Source organism: Panthera onca, chromosome D1 (assembly GCF_046562875.1).
Source record: "Panthera onca isolate mPanOnc1 chromosome D1, mPanOnc1 haplotype 2, whole genome shotgun sequence".
Taxonomy (NCBI): Eukaryota; Metazoa; Chordata; class Mammalia; order Carnivora; family Felidae; genus Panthera; species Panthera onca.
In genome coordinates this window covers 51,278,287-51,304,161 of record NC_138348.1, presented here as the reverse complement: position 1 = coordinate 51,304,161, position 25,875 = coordinate 51,278,287, and the positions used below count along the sequence as shown (strand labels likewise).

Here is a 25,875-nt window from a genome sequence, read left to right as displayed (position 1 = left end):
GGGCAGAGAGAGAGGGAGACACAGAATCTTAAACAGGCTCCAGGCTTTGAGCTGTCAGCACAGAGCCCGACGCGGGCCTCGAACTCACGGACTGTGAGATCATGACCTGAGATGAAGTCGGATGCCCAACTGACTGAGCCACCCAGGCACCCCTGGACAGGAGAGATATTAAACAAAGAACTGCACAAATAAATATGTAATTACAAGTTGATATCATTGCTATGAAGGAAAAGAACCTAGTGCTCTGAGAAAGAATAAAAGGAAGGAGTCTTAATTTGCATTTGGACTAGAGAAGACCTCATCAAGGAAGTGACATGTTTTCTAAAGTTTTTATTTTAATTCCAGACAGTTAACATATAGTGTAAAATTACATTCTGGTGTACAATATAGTAATTTGACACTTCCATACAACACCCAGTGCTCATCACAAGTGCACTCCTTAATCCTCATCACCTATTTAACCCATCCCCCCTCCACCTCCCCCTGGTAGCCGTCAATATGTTCTCTATAGTTAGGAGTCTGTTTCTTGGTTGGCCTCTCCCTTTTTTTCCCCTTTGCTCATTTATCTCTTAAATTCCACATATGAATGAAATCGTGCTCTTTGGCTTTCTCTGACAGACCTATTCTGCTTAGAATCATACTCTCTAGCTCAATCCATGTCATTGCAAATGGCAAGATTTCATTCTTTTTTATAGCTGAGTATTTTTCCATTGTATGTATATAAATGTACATATGTATATATGTATATATGTATATTTTATATATATATTTTTCCCTCATATCTAGGATAAGGGTTTGCTTTAGGGCGAGGATAAGGATTGGGGTTAAGATTAGTGCCAGTATGAGGGTATGGACCTATTATCCTGCAGCTTAGAGACATCTCCAGAGGGATAAATTTAAGGCGAGGTTATGGTTAGGATGAAGGATTAGGGTTAAGGGTTAGTCGTTAGCTGTTAGTGGTTAGTGGTTAGTGGATTAGGTTTTTGATTAGAAGAATACTCTCTACCTCCATCCATGTTGTTGCACATGGCAATTTCCTTCTTCTCGAGGAAGTGATATTTAAAGTGGTATCAGAAGAGTGTGTAGGAGTTAGTTATAAAGAGGAATAATATACAAATCAAAAGGATTTGTATATACAAAGATCTAAGTCAGTAACTGCAGAAATGGTGTTGGTAGCAGTATTAGTAGTAATGTTAGTCATCATGTAGTCAACTGGCATACTCCTTCCCTTCTTTGATGGCAACCTTCAAGGCCCAGGTCAAATAGCATCTTTTTTTTTTTTTTTTTTTTTTTTTTTTAATATATGAAATTTACTGTCAAATTGGTTTCCATACAACACCCAGTGCTCATCCCAAAAAGTGCCCTCCTCAATACCCATCACCCACCCTGCCCTCCCTCCCACCCCCCATCAACCCTCAGTTTGTTCTCAGTTTTTAACAGTCTCTTATGCTTTGGCTCTCTCCCACTCTAACCTCTTTTTTTTTTTTCCTTCCCCTCCCCCATGGGTTTCTGTTACGTTTCTCAGGATCCACATAAGAGTGAAACCATATGGTATCTGTCTTTCTCTGTATGGCTTATTTCACTTAGCATCACACTCTCCAGTTCCATCCACGTTGCTACAAAAGGCCATATTTCATTTTTTCTCATTGCCACATAGTATTCCATTATGTATATAAACCACAATTTCTTTATCCATTCATCAGTTGATGGACATTTAGGCTCTTTCCATAATTTGGCTATTGTGGAGAGTGCTGCCATAAACATTGGGGTACACGTGCCCCTATGCATCAGTACTCCTGTATCCCTTGGACAAATTCCTAGCAGTGCTATTGCTGGGTCATAGGGTAGGTCTATTTTTAATTTTCTGAGGAACCTCCACACTGCTTTCCAGAGCGGCTGCACCAATTTGCATTCCCACCAACAGTGCAAGAGGGTTCCTGTTTCTCCACATCCTCTCCAGCATCTATAGTCTCCTGATTTCTTCATTTTGGCCACTCTGACTGGCGTGAGGTGATATCTGAGTGTGGTTTTGATTTGTATTTCCCTGATAAGGAGCGACGTTGAACATCTTTTCATGTGCCTGTTGGCCATCCGGACGTCTTCTTTAGAGAAGTGTCTATTCATGTTTTCTGCCCATTTCTTCACTGGGTTATTTGTTTTTCGGGTGTGGAGTTTGATGAGCTCTTTATAGATTTTGGATACTAGCCCTTTGTCCGATATGTCATTTGCAAATATCTTTTCCCATTCCGTTGGTTGCCTTTTAGTTTTGTTGGTTGTTTCCTTTGCTGTGCAGAAGCTTTTTATCTTCATAAGGTCCCAGTAATTCACTTTTGCTTCTAATTCCCTTGCCTTTGGGGATGTGTCGAGTAAGAGATTGCTACGGCTGAGGTCAGAGAGGTCTTTTCCTGCTTTCTCCTCTAAGGTTTTGATGGTTTCCTGTCTCACATTCAGGTCCTTTATCCATTTTGAGTTTCTTTTTGTGAATGGTGTGAGAAAGTGGTCTAGTTTCAACCTTCTGCATGTTGCTGTCCAGTTCTCCCAGCACCATTTGTTAAAGAGACTGTCTTTTTTCCATTGGATGTTCTTTCCTGCTTTGTCAAAGATGAGTTGGCCATACGTTTGTGGGTCTAGTTCTGGGGTTTCTATTCTATTCCATTGGTCTATGTGTCTGTTTTTATGCCAATACCATGCTGTCTTGATGATGACAGCTTTGTAGTAGAGGCTAAAGTCTGGGAATGTGATGCCTCCTGCTTTGGTCTTCTTCTTCAAAATTACTTTGGCTATTCGGGGCCTTTTGTGGTTCCATATGAATTTTAGGATTGCTTGTTCTAGTTTCGAGAAGAATGCTGGTGCAATTTTGATTGGGATTGCATTGAATGTGTAGATAGCTTTGGGTAGTATTGACATTTTGACAATATTTATTCTTCCAATCCATGAGCAGGGAATGTCTTTCCATCTCTTTATATCTTCTTCAATTACCTGCATAAGCTTTCTATAGTTTTCAGCATACAGATCTTTTACATCTTTGGTTAGATTTATTCCTAGGTATTTTATGCTTCTTGGTGCAATTGTGAATGGGATCAGTTTCTTCATTTGTCTTTCTGTTGCTTCATTGTTAGTGTATAAGAATGCAACTGATTTCTGCACATTGATTTTGTATCCTGCAACTTTGCTGAATTCATGTATCAGTTCTAGCAGACTTTTGGTGGAGTCTATCGGATTTTCCATGTATAATATCATGTCATCTGCAAAAAGCGAAAGCTTGACTTCATCTTTGCCAATTTTGATGCCTTTGATTTCCTTTTGTTGTCTGATTGCTGATGCTAGAACTTCCAGCACTATATTAAACAGCAGCGGTGACAGTGGGCATCTCTGTCGTGTTCCTGATCTCAGGGAAAAAGCTCTCAGTTTTTCCCCGTTGAGGATGATGTTAGCTGTGGGCTTTTCATAAATGGCCTTTATGATCTTTAAGTATGTTCCTTCTATCCCGACTTTCTCAAGGGTTTTTATTAAGAAAGGGTGCTGGATTTTGTCAAAGGCCTTTTCTGCATCGATTGACAGGATCATATGGTTCTTCTCTTTTTTTTTGTTAATGTGATGTATCACGTTGATCGATTTGCGAATGTTGAACCAGCCCTGCATCCCAGGAATGAATCCCACTTGATCATGGTGAATAATTCTTTTTATATGCTGTTGAATTCGATTTGCTAGTATCTTATTAAGAATTTTTGCATCCATATTCATCAGGGATATTGGCCTGTAGTTCTCTTTTTTTACTGGGTCTCTGTCTGGTTTAGGAATCAAAGTAATACTGGCTTCATAGAATGAGTCTGGAAGTTTTCCTTCCCTTTCTATTTCTTGGAATAGCTTGAGAAGGATAGGTATTATCTCTGCTTTAAATGTCTGGTAGAACTCCCCTGGGAAGCCATCTGGTCCTGGACTCTTATTTGTTGGGAGATTTTTGATAACCGATTCAATTTCTTCGCTGGTTATGGGTCTGTTCAAGCTTTCTATTTCCTCCTGATTGAGTTTTGGAAGAGTGTGGGTGTTTAGAAATTTGTCCATTTCTTCCAGGTTGTCCAATTTGCTGGCATATAATTTTTCATAGTATTCCCTGATAATTGTTTGTATCTCTGAGGGATTGGTTGTAATCATTCCATTTTCATTCATGATTTTATCTATTTGGGTCATCTCCCTTTTCTTTTTGAGAAGCCTGGCTAGAGGTTTGTCAATTTTGTTTATTTTTTCAAAAAACCAACTCTTGGTTTCGTTGATCTGCTCTACCGTTTTTTTAGATTCTATATTGTTTATTTCTGCTCTGATCTTTATTATTTCTCTTCTTCTGCTGGGTTTAGGCTGCCTTTGCTGTTCTGCTTCTATTTCCTTTAGGTGTGCTGTTAGATTTTGTATTTGGGATTTTTCTTGTTTCTTGAGATAGGCCTGGATTGCAATGTATTTTCCTCTCAGGACTGCCTTCGCTGCATCCCAGAGCGTTTGGATTGTTGTATTTTCATTTTCGTTTGTTTCCATATATGTTTTAATTTCTTCTCTAATTGCCTGGTTGACCCACTCATTCTTTAGTAGGGTGTTCTTTAACCTCCATGCTTTTGGAGGTTTTCCAGACTTTTTCCTGTGGTTGATTTCAAGCTTCATAGCATTGTGGTCTGAAAGTATGCATGGTATAATTTCAATTCTTGTAAACTTATGAAGGGCTGTTTTGTGACCCACTATATGATCTATCTTGGAGAATGTTCCATGTGCACTCGAGAAGAAAGTATATTCTGTTGCTTTGGGATGCAGAGTTCTAAATATATCTGTCAAGTCCATCTGATCCAATGTATCATTCAGGGCCCTTGTTTCTTTATTGACTGTGTGTCTAGATGATCTATCCATTTCTGTAAGTGGGGTGTTAAAGTCCCCTGCAATGACCACATTCTTATCAATAAGGTTGCTTATGTTTATGAGTAATTGTTTTATATATCTGGGGGCTCGGGTATTTGGCGCATAGACATTTATAATAGTTAGCTCTTCCTGGTGGATAGACCCTGTGATTATTATATAATGCCCTTCTTCATCTCTTGTTACAGCCTTTAATTTAAAGTCTAGTTTGTCTGATATAAGTATGGCTACTCCAGCTTTCTTTTGGCTTCCAGGAGCATGATAAATAGTTCTCCATCCCCTCACTCTCAATCTAAAGGTGTCCTCAGATCTAAAATGAGTCTCTTGTAGACAGCAAATAGATGGGTCTTGTTTTTTTATCCATTCTGATACCCTATGTCTTTTAGTTGGTGCATTTAATCCATTTACATTCAGTGTTATTATAGAAAGATACGGGTTTAGAGTCATTGTGATGTCTGTATGTTTTATGCTTGTAGTGATGTCTCTGGTACTTTGTCTCACAGGATCCCCCTTAGGATCTCTTGTAGGGCTGGTTTCGTGGTGACAAATTCCTTCAGTTTTTGTTTGTTTGGGAAGACCTTTATCTCTCCTTCTATTCTAAATGACAGACTTGCTGGATACAGGATTCTCGGCTGCATATTTTTTCTGTTTAGCACACTGTAGATATCGTGCCAAGCCTTTCTGGCCTGCCAAGTTTCAAAGGAGAGATCAGTCACGAGTCTTATAGGTCTCCCTTTATATGTGAGGGCACGTTTATCCCTTGCTGCTTTCAGAATTTTCTCTTTATCCTTGTATTTTGCCAGTTTCACTATGATATGTCATGCAGAAGATCGATTCAAGTTGTGTCTGAAGGGAGTTCTCTGTGCCTCTTGGATTTCAATGCCTTTTTCCTTCCCCAGTTCAGGGAAGTTCTCAGCTATAATTTCTTCAAGTACCCCTTCAGCACCCTTCCCTCTCTCTTCCTCCTCTGGGATACCAATTATGCGTATATTATTTTTTTTTAGTGTATCACTTAGTTCTCTAATTTTCCCCTCATACTCCTGGATTTTTTTATCTCTCTTTCTTTCAGCTTCCTCTTTCTCCATAACTTTATCTTCTAGTTCACCTATTCTCTCCTCTGCCTCTTCAAGCCGAGCCATCGTGGATTCCATTTTGTTTTGCAATTCGTTTAAAGCGTTTTTCAACTCCTCGTGACTGTTCCTTAGTCCCTCGATCTTTGTGGCAAGAGATTCTCTGCTGTCCTGTATACTGTTTTCAAGCCCAGCGATTAATTTTATGACTATTATTCTAAATTCACTTTCTGTTATATTATTTAAATCCTTTTTGATCAGTTCATTAGCTGTTGTTATTTCCTGGAGATTCTTCTGAGGGGAATTCTTCCGTTTGGTCATTTTGGAGAGTCCCTGGCGTGGTGAGGACCTGCAGGGCACTTCCCCTGTGCTGTGGTGTATAACTGGAGTTAGTGGGCGGGCCGCAGTCCAACCCGATGTCTGCCCCCAGCCCACTGCTGGGGCCACAGTCAGACTGGTGTGTGCCTTCTCTTCCCCTCTCCTAGGGGCGGGATTCACTGTGGGGTGGCGTGTCCCGTCTGGGCTACTTGCACACTGCCAGGCTTGTGTTGCTGGGGATCTGGAGTATTAGCTGGGGTGGGTAGGCAAGGTGCACGGGGGCTGGAGGGGCAGGCTTAGCTCGCTTCTCCTTAGGTGATCCACTTCAGGAGGATCCCTGTGGCAGCGGGAGGGAGTCAGATCCGCTGCCGGAGGTTTGGCTCCGCAGAAGCACAGAGTTGGGTGTTTGCGCGGAGCGAGAAAGTTCCCTGGCAGGAACTGGTTCCCTTTGGGAATTTTGGCTGGGGGATGGGCGGGGGAGATGGCGCTGGCGCCTTTGTTCCCCGCCAAGCTGAGCTCTGCCGTCCGGGGGCTCAGCAGCTCTCCCTCCCTTTGTCCTCCAGCCTTCCCGCTTTCCGAGCAGAGCTGTTAACTTATGACCTCCCAGACGCTAAGTCGCGCTTGCTGTCGGAACACAGTCCGTCCGGCCCCTCCGCTTTTGCCAGCCAGACTCGGGGGCTCCGCTTGGCCGGCGAGCCGCCCCTCCGCGCCGGCTCCCTCCCGCCAGTCCGTGGAGCGCGCACCGCCTCGCCGCCCTTCCTACCCTCTTCCGTGGGCCTCTCGTCTGCGCTTGACTCCGGAGACTCCCTTCTGCTAATCCTCTGGCGGTTTTCTGGGTTCTTTAGGCAGGTGTAGGTGGAATCTAAGTGATCGGCAGGACGCGCTGTGAGCCCCGCGTCCTCCTACGCCGCCATCTTCCGGCACTCCCCTCAAATAGCATCTTAATGGAACATTGCCATATACGACATTTGTCATGGCTTAGCATGTTTTCTACACTTTATCTCATTTTCTTCTCACAACAGGTACTGGGCATCTCATGCATATGAAAATGACACGCAGAATAATTTTTTCCAGGTCACAAGGTTAGGAAGCAGTGAAAGAAACCAGAATGTTAGTTTTGTTTAGATATTTGTTTCAAATATCTCTTTTCTATTAAAAAAAAAAAACAACCCAAATACTTTCACGTGATAAAAATTCAAGCAGATTCCTTCCTTTTGGAGGTGGAGATAAATTTCTCTTCCTTGTATGTGGGTTGGACTTAGCAACCCACATTGAAGGAATAGAATGTGGAAAGGGGATAGTGAAAAGTCATGTTTATATCCTGTACATCCTGATATGATGTGATGAGAAAGGCACTTCACTCTCTGGTATTATTTCCGCCTCTCCAAACCAAACGAAACGAAACCAAAAAACCCATGTAATCATGAAAACACAAGATCTAAGAACATCACAGATTAGAGAAAAGTGAGGATATATAACAACTAAATGCAATTCAGTTGCATGGAATGAATCCTGGTAAAGAAGAGAAACATTTGTGGGAAAACTGATCAAATTCAAATAAGGCCTGTAGTCTACTTAATAGTAATGTAGCAATGTTAATTTTTTAAGTTCTGAGCAATGAACCAGGGTCATGTAAGATATTAAAACTAGGGAAACCTGCATGGAGTGTAAAAAGGAATTCTTACTATCTTGGCAACTCTTTTATAAATCTAAAATTATTTCAAAATTAAAAATGTTTTAAGTCAAAAATTCAACCAATATAAAATTATATACAATCAAAAGTAGATATCTGTCTCAATACTGACCTCTGGTACCCTATTTCCCTGCCCAGAGGTAACTCATCAATTTTCTATATATCTTTACAGAAAATTTCTAATAATAAATTTTATTTACATATTTGAGATTTTCTTTTTTTATTCTTTTAGTGTTTATTTTTGAGAGAGAGAGAGAGAGAGAGAGAGAGAGACAGAGCGTGAGTGGGAGAGGGGCAGAGAGAGAGAGAGAGAGAGGGAGACACAATCTGAAACAGGCTGCAGGCTCTGAGTTATCAGCACAGAGCCTGATGCGGGACTCAAACTTGGGAACTTGGGAATGGTGAGATTATGACCTGAGCCGAAATAGGACGCTTAACCGACTGAGCCATCCAGGTGCCCGTTGAGATTTTCTTTTATAAAATATATGCAGTTGTACGATATGTATATGATGTTTTTTACATTGATACTTTAAAAAATTGCAAAACATCGGCAGTCTGGCTGGTTCAGTTGGTGGAGCCTCAACTCTTGATCTTGGAGTTGTGGGTTTGAGCCTCACAATTGGGTGTAAAGATTGGATAAAAATAAAATCTTTAAAAATAAAAATTGCTGAGTATAACAAACTGGAGAGATCTAGTGCTAGGATTAAATTTAAGTTACTCTGACTTCAAATTTAGTGCTTTATTCTACAAAATCCTACGTCCCCTAGCCAGGATGCTTTTGTGTGTTTGTTTTGTTTTGTTTTGTTTTCTTGAAAGTTTTCCTGTAGGCATCTGAAATTCATCATGGTCTCAAAGGACAATAGATTTAAGAAAGGTCAGGCACCATTGTGGGAGGGTAGAAAGAGCAGCTAAGGTGAGCCCAATAATTCCTGGGGGGAATATGCAAGTGCCAGCCCTTCACCTGGTCCTGAGTATAAAAGAGACATAGCTGGGAATAACTCTCCTGTCAGGACTGAATGCATGGCCAACCCATGTTTGCTCACAGATATGCTCACTCATGCCTGAAGGCAGCAGGGACCTGACTTTGAGTCCAGACAGTAATGGCTCATCCAGAATAGAAAGTAAGACTTCCCTGGTGCCTCTTTTGGCTCTTCTGACAACGGAGCCAGAGTTTTTCCAATACTCTAAGGCAGGCATGAAGCAAGCATGGGTGTCAGGCAGAGCTGAACAAGGCAGATATCCCTATTAGGCACAGGTAAGGCTTCTACCAATGGTCAGATTAGCCCGGGACTCTTCTCCAAGTTCAGGTGGTCAACTGGACCAGATTTGGCAGGATTTGGGGGGACACCTCATTTTATTCTTGTGTCCACACTGGGAAGATCTCATAAGTTCCTCTCTTTCTATGTCATAAGTGAGATCTGAGACCACAAAAAGATTGAGATTACTAGTTTTTTTCCCAGTTCTATCCTCTAAAGCTTTCTGACCCAGCCTTGCAGCCTCCACAGGACATAAACTTCCTCCAAGTTTGACTTTCCTCTGATTACCTGGGGAAGACTTGCCTCAGTGGGACATTCATGAGGCAGAGCACATCAGAGCATGCTACTTCTTTAGGGCAATTTTATGGGTGCAAAAGGCCTTGAAGAGTGGGCTCCTACTCCTGGGATAGTCAGGCTAATGATTAGCAGAAGGATGATCCTGCAGAAGTTCTGGAGGGACTTGGAAGGAGCCTGTAGGCCAGCCGTGACCACCAGATTGTGTGATGTCTCTCAGTCTTAGGCCAGGGTGTCATCTCTTCTTCCCTGGTACTTTCCAGAAGTTCTGTGGGAACCCAGTGGGCCCTTTCATCTCTCCTCCCTCTTCCTTTCCAATCCTCCTCACCAGCACCAAACATTATACTTTGTCCTGAAATGGAGCTTCTAATGAAAGTGGAGTTCTGACTAAAGGGAGGGCAGTCACTGAGAAAAGTAGGAATTTCAATGATGAATGGAAACTCCAGAGAGAATAAACTTTGTCAAATTCGTATTTTCATTCATCCAGTCATCTCAAATCACATATTTGGCTAAACCCTGGGCTTCCTCCTGTAATGATGACCGAGGCAGTTAATTTTTTGAAGGAGTTTACAGATCAAGATGCAAAGAGGTAATTATAATATCTGAACAATTGAAATATTTTTAAAGATATAGGAAAGAGAGAAGATGACTAGTATCATGTTTTCACTCATATGTGGATCTTGAGAAATTTAACAGAAGATCATGGGGGGAAGGGAAGGGGAAAAAATAGTTACAGAGAGGGAGCGAGGCAAACCATAAGAGACTCTTAAATACAGAGAACAAACTGAGGGTGGCTGGGGTGTGGGGGAGAGGGGACAATGGGTGATGGGCATTGAAAAGGGCATTTGTAAGGATGAGCACTGGGTGTTGTGTGTAAGCGGTGAACCACGGGAATCTACCCCCAAAACCAAGAGCACATTTTACACACTGTATGTTAGCCAAATTGACAATAAGTAATAGATAAATAAATAAATAAATAAATAGGAATGATAATGATGGCCTTTAAATCATAGCTGTAAGAAGAAAATGAGAGAATGAATATAAAGCACAAAGCATAAATCTCTTATATATTCAGTCGGTATTTCCAGTTTCATCATGAGTATGATTATCAACACTTTCACTTGTAATATTTTTATTGCTATTATATAGCAAATGTAGCTAGCTCACTGTAGAAGGTTTAGAAATCCAGGAAAATAAAAATAAAATAAATCCCCACTTTTACCACTTGAAGTAGACCAGTTTTTAATTTTGCATGTACCCTTTCAGCCTTTCTACAAGAATATATTTCCAAAATTAGAAATTTATCATATGTGTGCAGTGTTAGCATCTTATTTTTTCATGATGGTTGGCCCTGCACAAACTTACATGTAAAATCGTTGCCTCCATCTCTTCTACCAGAGGAGTTCTTGCATCAAAGTGTATGAGCAGTAAAGGATCCTCACACAAGTATGCCAAATTGATTTTTAAAGAGATTATACTAATTATAAAGCCCTAAACAAAATAAGATATGGCTTACTACACCACCCCTGACTAACACTGAATATCATGTTTTTAAATATTTCAAAGATGATGAAGAAATTGAATTTATATGTTAATTTTCAATTTTATTGCTAGCAAAATAGAGCAATTTTTATATGCTTACTGGCCATTGGCACTTTTTGGTGAAATAAATTTTTGTGTCTTCTATTTCTCTTTTGGGGAGATCATGTCTTTTAAAATTTACTTATATGGCTAATTATTTATCAATTAGACAAATGCTTTTTATTATTTGTTGCTGTTATTGCAAATATTTTCCCATTTTTCATCTTTCCCTTTTTTATGGGTTGTTTTGTGTTATATGTATTTTATTCTTTATTATATTCAAATGTTCTTAAATAAAAACCAATATATTTCACTGTAGATAGGATAAAAAATATAAAATACAAAGAAGAAATTTAAAGCGCTTGTAATTGCACCACTAACATATTAACAAAGGAATAGAACTGAAGGTTTCTATATGGATATATATGCATGTATATTTGTATGTATGTATGTGTGTGTATATATATATTTTCATTTTGAAATAAATGTCTTACATTGAGTATGCTATTTTTTAGCCTAATTTATCAACTTAGCAAAACATATTGAATATTTTCACATGCCATTTGATATTCTTATAACATACTTTTAAATTACTTCATAGCATTCTGTAGTATAGATGTAATACAATTTATTTCACTGATCTATTTTTATATATCTAGAATACTCTTTACTGTTTCTTTGTTTTAAGTACTCTATTGTAAATAAAACTGAGAGGAGCATTCTGATAGATAAAATTTGCACATAATCTTAATCTAAAATTGTAGACATGGAATTGCCAGTTCAAAGAGACTATAAACATACAGTGAAATCCGCTTATCATCTGGACCTACAGTGTTCAAATGTTTATATCCTTTCACTTTTACCCAAAATAAATATATAATATTTTAAATATTTAAGAAAAATTATCTCTTCTTTTTTAATTGTATTTGATTTCTGATGACTTTGAACCTTCTTTACGGGTTTTTTGGCATTTGATTTCTGGTGATGTGAATTGAATGATTATAACTTTACTTAATTTTCTCTTAGATAATCTGCAACAATCTCTTGAAATTTATCTTCTAGATATTGTCTTCATTTGGTATTTGTCTTTAATTTCTCAGTTAGGCTTTTAATGTTCAAACATTTAATTTTATATTTTCAAATCAGTGGATCTTACCTTTTTTAGATTCTGTTTAAGAGTTTATGCTGAGAAAGACCTTCAGAAAGCTAAAGTAAATATTAACATACATTTTTTTTCAAATTCAACTATGACTTTGTATTTACATTTAAATCATCCATACTGGATGTATTTTGTTGTATTGTTTAAGGTGAGAATGTAACATTTATTTTCCCCTCAAGTTGCCCCAGAGCTGTTTACTGAATTCCTTTTATATATGCACTGCTCCTAGGATTAATTTTGTTTCAATTATTTGCCTAACATACAATTCTTCGAAGCATGCACAAGTAAACATATTAAAGTATTTTAAAATTATGAGAGAATACAACAAAATATTGTGAGATAGTATTAACATGTGTTTTAATATCTAATGGTATATATATTCTTGCTCTACTTAATGTTTTTGGAACCACATTAAATTTACTATTAATTTGTTGGTGATTGACATCTTTATAATACTACTTGTTTCTTCATAAAGACAATATGGCATTCAATTTGTCCAAGACATTTTTCCAATTATATCAGTTCATTACATTCCATAAGAGCATGTCTATTTTTAAAATGCTTATTCTAATGTACTTTGAATTTTAATGATACACTGAAACTTTTTTTTAGTTAGCATTTGTTTTCATGAATACTGGAAAACCACTTATTTGATATATTAGTACTATGACTAGTCAACCAACTGAATTTTTAATATTGATAGTTTTTCATCTTCCTCTATAATAATGTTATCTTTTTCTTTCCAATATTTATTTCTTATTTATTTTCCTAGTCTTATTGCATTGGCCCAAATTCCAAAACTTATTGTGAAACCAAGCTGGGAATCTTCAGAAGGACTTCGGGAGATCTGAGGCTTCCTCCAAAATACATTCAATATTATATATTTTTTGAAGGACAGAGATTCCATAGTTTTTGTCAGAATCTCAAAAGGTTGCATCATCCTCCAAATTTAAGAATCTCTGCTCTAATGTTTTACTTGTAAGTGTAGTGTTGTCTATTATTTCTACATAGATATCCAGATTGTATTGAGAAAGTAGTTTGGGTTATAGAGGAAAAATGAAACCCTGGGGAACTTAACTACCATGACCTTCCTTGGGTTCTGAGATATCTAAATGGTCCAACTTCTCTCCATCTTTCAGAATCTTCTTTTGTTTCTTTCACATATAACGTCTAGGGGTTTTAGTGACACTTAGTGGAAAGAATAAGGAAAACTATATCTCCCCTCTCTTCCTAGAAAGAGTTCTCTGATTTATTTTTTTCCTTTGCAGTTGTGCTAACGTTTTTGTTTGGCTGTGATTTATAGGGGTCTTTAAAATTCATTTTGCTTTATTTTTATCATTTTCTAGTCAGTTACTTAACAGAATTTTCCCCTATCTTCAAATTAAAAAAAAAACAACTTTCACTAATATAAAGAAATGTTTGTGTAAATCTTTTAAAATTTATTTTGTTTTGTGCTTAGGGATTCTTTCAGTTCAAAGTCATGCCTTCCTTTAGCTCAGAGATATTTATTCTTCCCCTGGTACTTCTCTGAGTATTGTCTCTCTTTCCTTTTTGTCATGCCATTCTGAAATGCCTGGCAAGTTGATTGTATTTCCTGTATTTTCCTTTATTATTACTCTCATTATTTTCATATTTTCAAAATTTTTCTCAGTGATGTGGGCATGATTTCTCAAACTTATATTCTAATTCATCACTTCAGTTTTCTTAAGTTTCTAGCACTACACTCCACAACCTTTTAATTTGATAATCATGGTTTGCCATTCTCATCCCCACTCTGCCCCAACCACCATGGTCTTTTCTGACCTAAGGCTGTTATTTTTAATGACTGCTTATTCAATATTCAATATTTTATGGGGCTTTGTTGAGAGTACATATTGAAAACAATCAACATGTCTTTAGTTTCGTTCAGACTCTTTCTTGAGAAAGGGAACAACTGTTCTCATGTCTCGGATTTATTCCACTAATTTGAATTGTGTCTTCATACCTCTCATGACTTTTTCTACTTATTCTGAAAAGCACAGGGCTGGGTTGTACTGAATGACAGTAGGAGTCTCTAATTAAGATTCTTTGTTTGTGGCATCAATGATCTTTTTATTATTATTAATTTTTGAAACTTGTATTTGGTTTTTCTGAAGTTGATCTCAAAACTGTAGACATTGCTTCATTTAATTTTTAGTGCTTCAGAGAAATCTTAGATCAGTCTGATCATTATTCTTTGGCAAGAATGACTTTCTCTTCCTTCATGGATGTTTTGGAGTTTTAAATACAACCTTCAAATTCAAATTACTCACTATTACCTGACTAATATTGAGCTTCAGTAGTTTGTCTATTGCTTAAAAATGGATTGTATATGAAATCGGAGGATGAGTATACCACCTGATTTTCTTGATCCCAGGTATACAGATTTCATCCCTCCCCTAATTCACCTTATATCATTCATTTTCAATGTCAGAGTGATGTTTCTATGTGTTCTATGTGGCATATATAACAATGTCACTCCCATGCTTCATATATTCAGGCGGCTCTCTTTATCTATAGAATAAGGTCCAAATTCCTTAGCATACAATAAAAGTCTATTGATGTAACATATTCAAAACAAGGACCACAAGCTTGTTTCTCTTTTACTTTGTTTCAATTCTGGTTTCTAGTGCTCTTAATAATGTTTTTATTTCTGTTTTTAAGCTTGTATTTTTTGTATAATAGTTTCCTAACCACATCCAATTCCTTTATTACTTATTTTCCAACTTCATCTCATAATTCCTCCATTAGAATTCAATGTTCTAGATTACCAAAATAATGAGAAAAGAAGGGAATATGATAATAAGTTGAAAATTAGAAAGAAATCATACAAAATGTGATTTTGCAGAAATTCCCATTTTATTTTCTTAAGCATTAATGAGTTAGTCTTCAGATCAAGGTAGAATAGTGCAATGAATCACAGTCCAGTGGAAGTCTGAGAACTCTGGAATTCAACAGATGTGGTTTGGATTCGAGACCTACCACTTTCACTGCTATTCCTTAACTTCTCTGGGATAAGTTGCCTCCCCTATAAAATGCATATATAAAAGGACAAAACACAGGCATGTGTTAATTGTCCTCAATACATGCTCCTCACTCACCTCCCAAATTACAGCCAGCAAGAAAGATTCATGAAGAGTAGAAAACTTATTAGATGCAGTATTCTGCATTGAAAATATAAATTCTGCATTTTAAATATATTTCTAAAGTTTTTATAAATTCACATGTATGTGTTTTTAATGAAATCATGAACTTTGGGCTTGTATCTCAAAAGTTGAGGTGTTTTCAGGAATATAATTTCTTCCAAAATGTGCCCCTTGATGGCTCCTTCAGGGACTTATGGTTCTGATTTGGTATGACCATTCTGTACATGTTAATGTACAAATAAGGAAATATCAACTCTTCCAGAAGCTGGCCCAGGCCCATCTCAGAACTTAAGCTCTGGCCATTCTTCCTTGTGTCTTATTCTTAGACAGCTCAAGGCCCTTCCTTTTCCAACTGAGATCCCGACCCAGCCTCTTTTCCTGACACTAAAAAGGAGTCTGATAAACAAACCAAGATTCTGATTCCTCCAATCAAGAATCTCTCTTCATGACTGAAGCTGGAGATTCATTTCTGTATTGATGGCTGAAGGAAACCGGACAAGAGTTGGGGAGTTTATCCTCATGAGCTTCTCTTCCCTACCTACTGAAATACAGTCACTACTCTTCCTGATATTTCTAATCATCTACCTGGTCACACTATTGGGAAACAGCCTCATCATTCTTGTTACCTTGGCTGACCCCATGCTGCACAGCCCCATGTACTTCTTTCTCAGGAACTTGTCCCTCTTGGAAATTGGCTTCAACCTAGTCATCGTGCCCAAGATGCTGGGGACCCTGCTTGCCTGGGACACAACCATCTCCTTCCTTGGCTGTGCCATGCAGATGTATTTCTTGTTCTTCTTTGGAGCTGCTGAATGCGTCCTCCTGGCCACCATGGCATATGACCGCTATGTAGCCATCTGCAATCCCTTGCACTACCCAGTCATCATGAACCAGAGGACACGTGCCAAATTGGCTGTTGCCTCCTGGTTTCCAGGCTTTCCCGTAGCTACTGTGCAGACCACTTGGCTCTTCAGCTTTCCATTCTGTGGCACCAACAAGGTGAACCACTTCTTCTGTGACAGCCCACCTGTGCTGAGACTGGTGTGTGCAGACACAGCAATGTTTGAGATCTATGCGATTGTTGGAACTGTGCTGGTCGTCATGATACCCTGCTTGCTGATCCTGTGTTCCTACATTCGCATTGCTGCTGCCATCCTTAAGATTCCATCAGCTAAAGGGAAGCATAAAGCCTTCTCTACCTGCTCCTCCCACCTCCTTGTTGTCTCCCTATTCTATGTATCTTCAAGCCTCACCTACTTCCGGCCTAAATCCAATAATTCGCCTGAGAGCAAAAAGCTGCTGTCATTGTCCTACACTGTTGTGACTCCCATGTTGAACCCCATCATCTATAGCCTAAGAAATAATGAGGTGAAGAATGCCCTTGGCCGGACTTTCCGCAAGGCTTTCGGCCTTAGAATTTGCATCCCATAGACATTAAGAAATGAGAGTAAAGTGTACTCAATGTGGAGCAATCAGTTTCATATTTGGGATTCCTCTGCCTCCCTTGCCATCTCTGTTGGGATGAAACCCAGCTGCTGAAATGACTATTGGGAAGCTCAGAAGAGGGAAAAGAGCAGAGAAGTAGGTTGGCCCTGTTTCTACCTCCTGGAAAACTCCTCTGTTCATTGTAGGCTTACGTTATTTTTTCTTATTGGTGTTTCAATAATTCTGTGCCATATAATTCCAGATATTCACATTACTATGTCCACATTGTGAACAGCATGAAACTGCTTATAATCCTATTGTGGGGATACATAATAACAGAGGACAAGACCAGTGAAAAATCATCATGTCACTTTCTTTTCCATCGGGCAGATCTGACTGCATTCATCAGAGAGAAAACCCTGTAATCCTTACCAATGCATAACTGTCATCACTGTCTTATTTCAGTTTGCATGCCCTTGAAGCATGTTAGTTCTTCTAATCTCACTGGTATGTGATATAAATATAGAAACATGGATTGATAATGCCCATACTTACACCTTTATAACCCCACAATCATTTTAGTCCTTACTGTTTTCCCAGGAAGAATGAGCTGAGCTTTCACAGGCTTTCTATCCCATACTCAGGTTCTTAAGCCTTGTTGAAGTAGTAGTATAAATTTCTATTGTGATACTGTTTTCATCAAAGTTTAAAATGGATCTAGCTAACTGCAACATAGCTCTTCCTTAACCACAAAAATATTTCTCATTCTTCTTATGATTTCATAGTACTCTATTTTTTAGATATACCATAGTTTATTTAATGAGTCTTTTACAATTATAAATCATGCTGTAAAAAATAGCTTTATACACAAGCATTTTCATATTTTTACCAGTGTATCTGACAGATGGAAATCTAGAAATTGGGCAAAGGGTGAATACATGTACCATGTTGTTATATATTGGCAAATTTCCCTCCAAATTGATTATACCATTTTACCTTCCCACCAGAAATTTACAAGGGTTCTTCTTTCCCTATTGTCCCATCAATAACATTTGTCATCAAACGTTTGAAATTTTGCTTACATAATAGGTAAAAAATAACTAAAATTTTAATTTGAAGGAAATAAATTTTGAAGATTATGGAAGAAATGATTGAGTAAATTAGAGAATATAGTGAATTTCATTCATACTTCTGTGTTAGTAGTTTAGATGATTAGCAGCTGGTGATGTCCGGTACTCCATTTTCTCTGTTTGAAAAGTTCTTTCCATCTGTACGTTAGCCGGATCCATCTCATCTTTCAAGGCCCTAGTGTGATCCCTCAAGCAGCATAAATTATTCTCTGCTATATGCATCTATTCCAATTTTATCAACAGATAAGTTAAATTTTGCATATACTATGCTGTACTGGTTTTTACATGTTTGTCTTTTCCCAGTGTACCTGTAAGTCTTTAAAAATTAAAGCTGCACAATTATTTTTGTTTTAACATGACATGAGAATTCCTGAAAACCATATGTTCTGGAAAACTCTGCTTTTAAAATACTATGGAAAAATAGGGCTAGGGAATACCACTCAAAATATATGCAAGTTTGAAGCCAGAGCATTAACAGAAACAACAGCTGGTACCTGGAGAGACAACATAGACTGCTCAGATAATGCAGTTCAGTGATGTTGAAGGTTGCCACAGTAGATATTTAACAAGCATTATAACAATAGAATGAAAATGTCAATGATGGTTTATTTAGTAAAAGAGTATTTGGTACTGAGATAATGCAGTTGATATGATGCTCTGAACCAGTGGGGCAGCTTCTTATATGGTCATGGGAATCGGTGCCACTTTCCAGAAGTCAGAAGCTGCACAAAACAAGAGATGCTTCTCTTTGTGAAAGGAGCTTCAATTATAGTCATACTTCTAAAATTTTCTTTAAAACAGGTAAGAGAGCTCCTGATGGCAAGGCCTTGTGACATTCAGTGTTGAAGGTTATATTTTGGTTTGCTTTGCCCAATGCAAACTTTACATTACAATGAAATTATTCTATAGTTTTTCAATAGTGTATGAAGATGAACAAACGAATGGATAATCCAGTTGAGAAGTGGTGGTGACTTGGAATAGAATAGTATCAATACAAATTAATTCTAAATAATTTTTGGAGGAAGAATTGATAGGATTTGATGGTGGATTGCATGTGAAGAAATACAGTGCTCAAGTTCCTGCAATAAAGTATAGATATTCTGAAAGTCTGGAGAAGATCCATTAAAGAGGCATGAAAGAGGTTTTATTCCCAGAAAGGTTAAACCTTTTCCTTCATATCCCTGCTATGAATCTCTTCTCACCTTTTAGAAACATCTTCTCCAAACTTACAGTAATTGATCTTGCCTCAGGATCAGTTGATTTCATTGGGTTATCCCAGAACCAGATATGGAGCCAAGGACTCAAGTGCAAGTGAATTATTAAGGAGAAACCATTAAATGTAGTAGAGTAGGAATGGAGAAGAAGCTGAGCAAAAATATAATTTTGGGTGCAATTCCAGACTCAGCAGTTCCCGCAGGGAACTCCAGGGAATAAATAAAGCTTAGTTTGTTCTGCTTCATGCCAAAGAAGTAGGCTTTTGTACTCCCATTTCAGTCATCCACTGGCTACTGGCAGACTGTAGAGTAGGAAATAGGGAGAATTAAAACTCCCAGGGACCACTGAAGGGGAAGAATAAATAGCTATTCTTTTTTATCCAGTGAGTCACCTTTATTATTTATTCCAACTTTTGTTGGAAATGTGGTATACTTCCCTACAACAAACTGCAAGATGAATGTGCCATCCTAATTAATTAAAATGGAAATCTCAGGTCATATAGGTGAAGTATGATGCAGAAGGTCAGTATTTTAAATATGGCTTGTAGAAAAATGCAAGCACATATTTGCAGGCACTTCGCTAAATATTAAGCAAACAATAATGAAGAAGTCAGGTATGGTTACTGCCTTTAGTAGGAAACATGTGGTCAAATGTCTGTTTCAGAAACACTATAAAAAATGTTCAGACATGCATTAGAGTCTTCGGATGAAGCCCTAATCACCTTGGGAAAATTTTGTCACAAAGCATGGACATCATCTTACTCCCTCAACTTCATTTCTTATTCAAGAAGTGTTAGGATTTTCAGACTGTTATTCAGACTTTCTTGTTTTCATCTTATCCAGGAGTTACTAGCCTCCCCAGCCAACAGTATCCCCTGCCAACTGCTTCTCCACTTGGCTTAGACAGTGATTAATGAGTTATCCTCTCCATGCATGAAAACTTCCGAATCCAGATCGGAAACACTCCCAAAGAATTAGCCCAATGAGAGTCAAAAGTGAAGGAAGATGTAAAAGAATACTGGAATGATACAAATAAAATCACTGTCTTAAAGAGATACCTGCACTACCATGTTCATTGTAGCATTGTTCACCATAGCCAAGACATGGGAAAAATCTAAGTGTCCATTTACAGATGAGTGGATAAAGAAAATATGGCATATGTATACATATATACAATGGGATATTAATCAGCCATAACCAAGAAGGAAATCTGGCTATTTCAACAACATGGATGAGACTCAAGGGCATTATGCTAAGTAAAATAAGTCAGACAGAGAAAGACAAATACTGTATGATCTCATCTATATGTGGAATCTAAAAAAACCAAACTCAGAGAGAAGGAAAGTAGAATAGTGGTTATCAGAGACGGGGGTATGGTGACATTGGTCAAAGGGTACAAACTTAAGATGAATAAGTTCTGGGGATCAAAACATACAACATAGTGACTATCATTAACAATACTGTATTCTGTACTTAAAACTTGCTAAGAGAGTATATCTTAAATATTTTCACCACACACATAAACAAAAAGATAATTATGTGAAGTAATGGACATGTTAACTAACTCTATTGTGGTAATCATTTCAATATATATATCCATGTATCAAATCATCACATTATATATCTTAAACTTACACAACATTATATGTAAATTTTATCTCAATAAAGCTGAGGGAAAAAGGAATACTGGCATGCTCTTCTGATCTCTCTCTCTGGTGCAAACCTTGGAGAATAGACAGACCACTGTTTTTTCCCTTGCTCTTGTAGCCTCATGAGTGCAGGAAAAGTTAGAGCTGCAGCAAAGCACTTCCTCCAATTATGGGATTGCAGAATCTTCATGAATTTTTGCATGTCTGGGAATTCCTCAAAACTCATACCTGTCAGAAACTGAACCTATGACTTTACCTGAGGACGAGGAAGCATTGGGGGAATCACTCCCTTCCAGTAAACACCAGGGACTAAAATAGTCCTGAGACCCAGCCTGGAATCCTCTAGAGTGATTGACACAGGCCCAGCCCAGAGCTTCTCTGAAGTGACTAATGCTGCACAACTCAGAACTTCTTTATAGGGACTGACAGGATTTACTTGGGGTGTCTGGCACACCCCTGGACAAAGCTTCTTTGAGAATGTGACAAGGCAGAACCCCAGAGTTCACCAGCAATGAGGACTGAGACACACCCAGAGTACCTTTGGGATGATTGGCACAGACACAGCCCAGGGCTTTTCTGAAGTGACTTGCACAGATATAGCTATATTTTAGGACTCCCCTGGAGTCACTTGTTCAAACATAGTCTAGTCTAAGCCTAGGGTAGCTGACACAGACCGGGGGTTCTCTGGAATGTGATGCAAATTTCATTCGCAGGAGGTAAGTAAAGAGCAAAGTGGACAGAGCACAGACTTGAACTCTTTTGTGAAGAGGATGATGGCTTATTACAAAGAAAATGTGTCTCCTTTGACACATTTCTAGGAAACAAGAAAGGAGATCAGAGGTCTCAAGTAAATAACCAGAAGTTTTTGACAAATTAGGTAATCTGGGAAAGGATGGAAAACAATGATTATGTATTAGGCTTTAGAATGTTCAAAGCACTTGAGTATATATTATCTCATTTCACACTCATAGCCACCCTTCAGATGGATAGGGCATCTGTAATAATAGTCATTTTACAGTTGAGAAAACCCTAACTCAGAAAATGTCATGTCAGTAGCTCTGTGACTCACAGATAAAAATAATAACTAGAACTTTAACTCTGAATTTCTTACTCTAAAGTCCTTGCTATTGTAACTATGTGGCCTCAAACTATCATTTAGGTGGGATTTTCACAAGTTTTCTTAAGTATGCTATCTTGTTCTTTCTTGTTGAAACAGTGCATGGAATCTTCAATACATTACCACAGAAAGGAGACACTCTGGATAGAGGTGTAGCTGGCCAGTCCACCTCAGCTAGGTTTCTGCATACTTTCCCCTTCCCTAGAGTTCTTTCCCCTTCTGATGGCTGCAAACACAACTACATTTATCCAAGGCTCTGTGCTTGCAAGACCATTAGTAAAACAGTAGCTGAATTATACCTCATCAATAACATCCTGACAACCTCAACTGCATTAATGGAGCTACAGGAAGATCCGTTCTTTAGAATATCATCCCAGCAAACTCCCTTCCACCATCTCTCCCCTGCTTAGTAGGGGAAAACAGAAATTTAAAAAATGAAGGGAAAGGTGAAAGAGATGGAAGAGAAAGAGAGGAAAGGCTACATCAAAAGAAGGCAATGTAAAGGGAAGGTTAGAGAAGGATCAAAACAAATGAAGGAAAATATGGAGTTACAACTGTGGGAGGGAGGCAGATGCAAGGTTTTGAATCACATTTTCATATTGTTTTGTGCACCCCTAGGGCCCTAAGAAGCAGCATTAGGGGGCTCTTTCAGGGGAAGAGAAAAGTGAAAGTCAAGCAAGTGGGGCTCTGAGCCCCTGCCTCTGCCCTTACTCATCCTCATTGGACTTAAGTGTTGAGATTCTCTGTAGGATGTGGTTTGAAAGAAAAGGGAAGGTCATCTCTGCTTTAAAAGTCATAAAAACTAGTGCTATGAATATGCATTTCTCTCAGCTTCCTTAACTGAGATTTTCTTTTTTTTAAGTTTTTTTTAATGTTTATTTATTTTGGAGAGACAGAGATAGAGCACGAGCAGGGGAGGGCCAGAGAGAGAGGGAGACACAGACTCCGAAGGGGGCTCCAGTTTCTGAGTTGTCAGCACAGAGCCTGCCTTGGAGCTCGAATTCACTAACTGTGAGATTATGACCCAGGAAGTCAGATAACCATCTGAGCCACCCAGGCGCCCCAGTTAACTGAGATTTTCTTTGATAACATCTGAACTTCTGACCTGAGACCATTTTCCGTCCTTGCCTTTTGTTACACATTGGCCAGTGTCTAAGTAGCATCATCTGGTTGTATCCTTAGGAAATTCTCAAACTATGTTATGTTGCCGTTTTTCTCCAGTTTCAACTATCAAAGCTACACTTTATTGGATTCTTTTCTATCTAACTGCTTTACCAAAAGATTTGGTTTAGTCTTTTTGAAACTATAAAGACTATAATAATATCGATAATAACAATGATGGTGGTGGTGGTGATGGCGAGAATGCAAATTTGTGTAGTGTTTTATAATTGTACATTTATTTCCGCATCTCTTACCAAACAATAATTTAAAACATTGTTTAAAATATTTTTACAGGGGCGCCTGGGTGGCTCAGTCGGTTAAGCGTCCGATTTCAGCTCAGGTCACGTTCTCACCGTCCGTGAGTTCGAGCCCCGGGTCGGGCTCTGGGCTGATGGCTCAGAGCCTGGAGCCTGCTTCCGATTCTGTGTCTGCCTCTCTCTCTGCCCCTCCCCCATTCATGCTCTGTCTCTGTCTCAAAAATAAATAAACGTTAAAAAAAATTTAAAAAAAAGAAAAATATTTTTACAAATACTTATAATAGTGATTACTTTGCTCCATCATGGATTCACTAAGAATTTCATGACTAAAAACGTAGTTAACTTTTAAAGATAAATATCAGCATGTTAAACCTATTAACTAATGCCATTAAGATAAATGTTACTTAGTGATTCAATAAATGTTGATCATTACTTTGTAGGTACCAGGCATTGTAATGTGTATACAATGATGCATATCATTTGGTTTATGTCAAGGAGTACACAATTAGCTGGAGAGGACAAATATAAAAATAATTATAATATAACACCATTGATATAATAAGGGTATTTTAAAATGCTCTGAGGAACACAACAGAGATAGTAATTTATCCATTTGGGGAAGGAGATTGTCAGAAAAAGCTTCACAAAGAAGCTGACATTAGATCTTAGATTAAAGAATGAGTATTTGATATGGTTTATCTGAATTTCACTAAGGCATTTGATGAACTTTTTCATGAGATCTTTGTTACTACATTAAACAGATATAGTCCAGGTAACAGTACATATAACTGTTTATTTATACCCAACTCATGTCTGAAATTATTTGAAGTTACTTATAGAAAAAAAAATAGTTTTGCTGAATAGCCCAAAAAGCAGAGATTAAAAAATTGGTGCCAACTCATTTTAGGATATGGCTTAAGTGGTGTGCCCCAGAGTCATGGCTCTGTCCTAGGAAACATTTTGATTAAATATTTCAGGGGAGTGGACATCTGTGGCACAGTGAGTGATGTAAAGCTGTTATAATAATGCTTTTAAAATATCTTCTCAGAACATAGCAATACATTTTTAAATAAATGTATATTGGAAAACAAAACCAAATGTACAACCTATAAAACACACACACACATTCAGAAGTCTTAACTGTAGACTCAACTAGAGACCCAATATCATCATCAAACTGCTATAAAAATGATTAAACCTTAGACTACATTATTTATCAAGCACTTGGAGTTAAGCACTCTGCCAGGTGCAAAAGATACAATGATGAATAGATTTCCCTCCTGGCATTAACTATTAGATGATATAAATATATGTACACATACACAATTGTATAGTGCTCTAGTAGAGTTTTACACAAAGTGTTATAAGAGACTTAAAGAATAATCCCTTAATTAGGCCAAGGGAGTGAAGGGAAACTTCACAAACAAAATGATGTTTCAGCTGAGACTTGCAAGACCAGAAGAAATTATACATAATTGCAGGAAGAGGTTTCCAAAAGCAGAGAGTAACATGCACAAGTACAAGAAGGGGTAAGAGAATATGAGGTATGCACAGAACAGAGAGTATTTTTGTGTAACCAGAGCATCAACTGTGTAGGGGATTTGGACCTGGACAAATAAGCAGATACCAGAGAAAAAGACCTTGTTAAAGGTATTGTACTTTTTCCCAGGGATAATAGGTAGTGACTGAAAGACATTAAACAGATGAGTAACTTAATTGGGGTTGCTATCAGATCACACACAAGTCAAGGATGGTTTGTAGAGAATGAACTAGAATCAAGTTTCTGCAATATTCCAGGCCAGAGAAGATAAGAGTAGTGATGTAGAAGGTGACACTGAATCAGTGTTTTTGGAAAAATAATAAATTTGGGGGTTAAATGAAAGGATTTTTGTCCCAACTCCTGCATCATGAAGCCTGGGTGGTGTCATTTTCTGAAATGAGTTAGATAAAAGGAAGAGGCTTGGGGTAGTGGAAGATGATGGGTGTAATTTATAACCCTTATCACTCTTTAAATCTGTGTAAATTATATGAGGCTGTATCATTGATGTGTGTAGTCTTTGCATCTAAATTCCTTCTGAGTGGGGATCACTGTGCCTACACTCTGTCTATACAGATATTTCCATGATTATTTTTTGTATTTTGTTCATTCTTCATTCACTTATTGAGTAACAATTTAATGGGCATCTACCTTGCTAGGAATTGAGATAAAAAATTAAATTTTCTACACAGTTTCTACTTTCAAGTAGTATACCATCTAAAATATGAGATGGAGACATAAGTTAACAATTATTCTAATATTAGGTCCATGAAAGTGGGTGTTGCTAATACCTTGAAACTTTCTGATCTTCTTTATAATTTGTTTTGCTTTTTGCTCTATTACTACCATCTTATGCCAAAAACTCCTGTTTGCTCTCACCTATTAGCCTAGACTCATTTCCATTCTCAGAGTGGGTGAGTCACCTAATGGGTAAAGCCATGACTCAGAGAC

The 25,875-nt window shown here is 38.0% G+C and overlaps 2 protein-coding genes across 3 annotated transcripts in view; one reads left to right on the top strand and one right to left on the bottom strand.

Annotated features, from left to right (window-relative positions):
- Nucleotides 1-25,875, bottom strand: part of ZNF214 (zinc finger protein 214) — a 136,693-nt gene continuing 110,818 nt past the window's right edge. For both annotated transcript variants that reach the window (XR_014135301.1, XR_014135302.1), the window contains one exon: nucleotides 1-106. The gene's annotated coding sequence lies outside the window, so the exon portion shown is untranslated. The remainder of the gene's footprint in view (nucleotides 107-25,875) is intronic.
- On the top strand, nucleotides 15,912-16,865 carry LOC145712446 (olfactory receptor 10A2-like). Its single transcript, XM_081790179.1, has one exon. It carries the CDS (start codon nucleotides 15,912-15,914, stop codon nucleotides 16,863-16,865), a length of 954 nt encoding a protein of 317 aa, XP_081646305.1.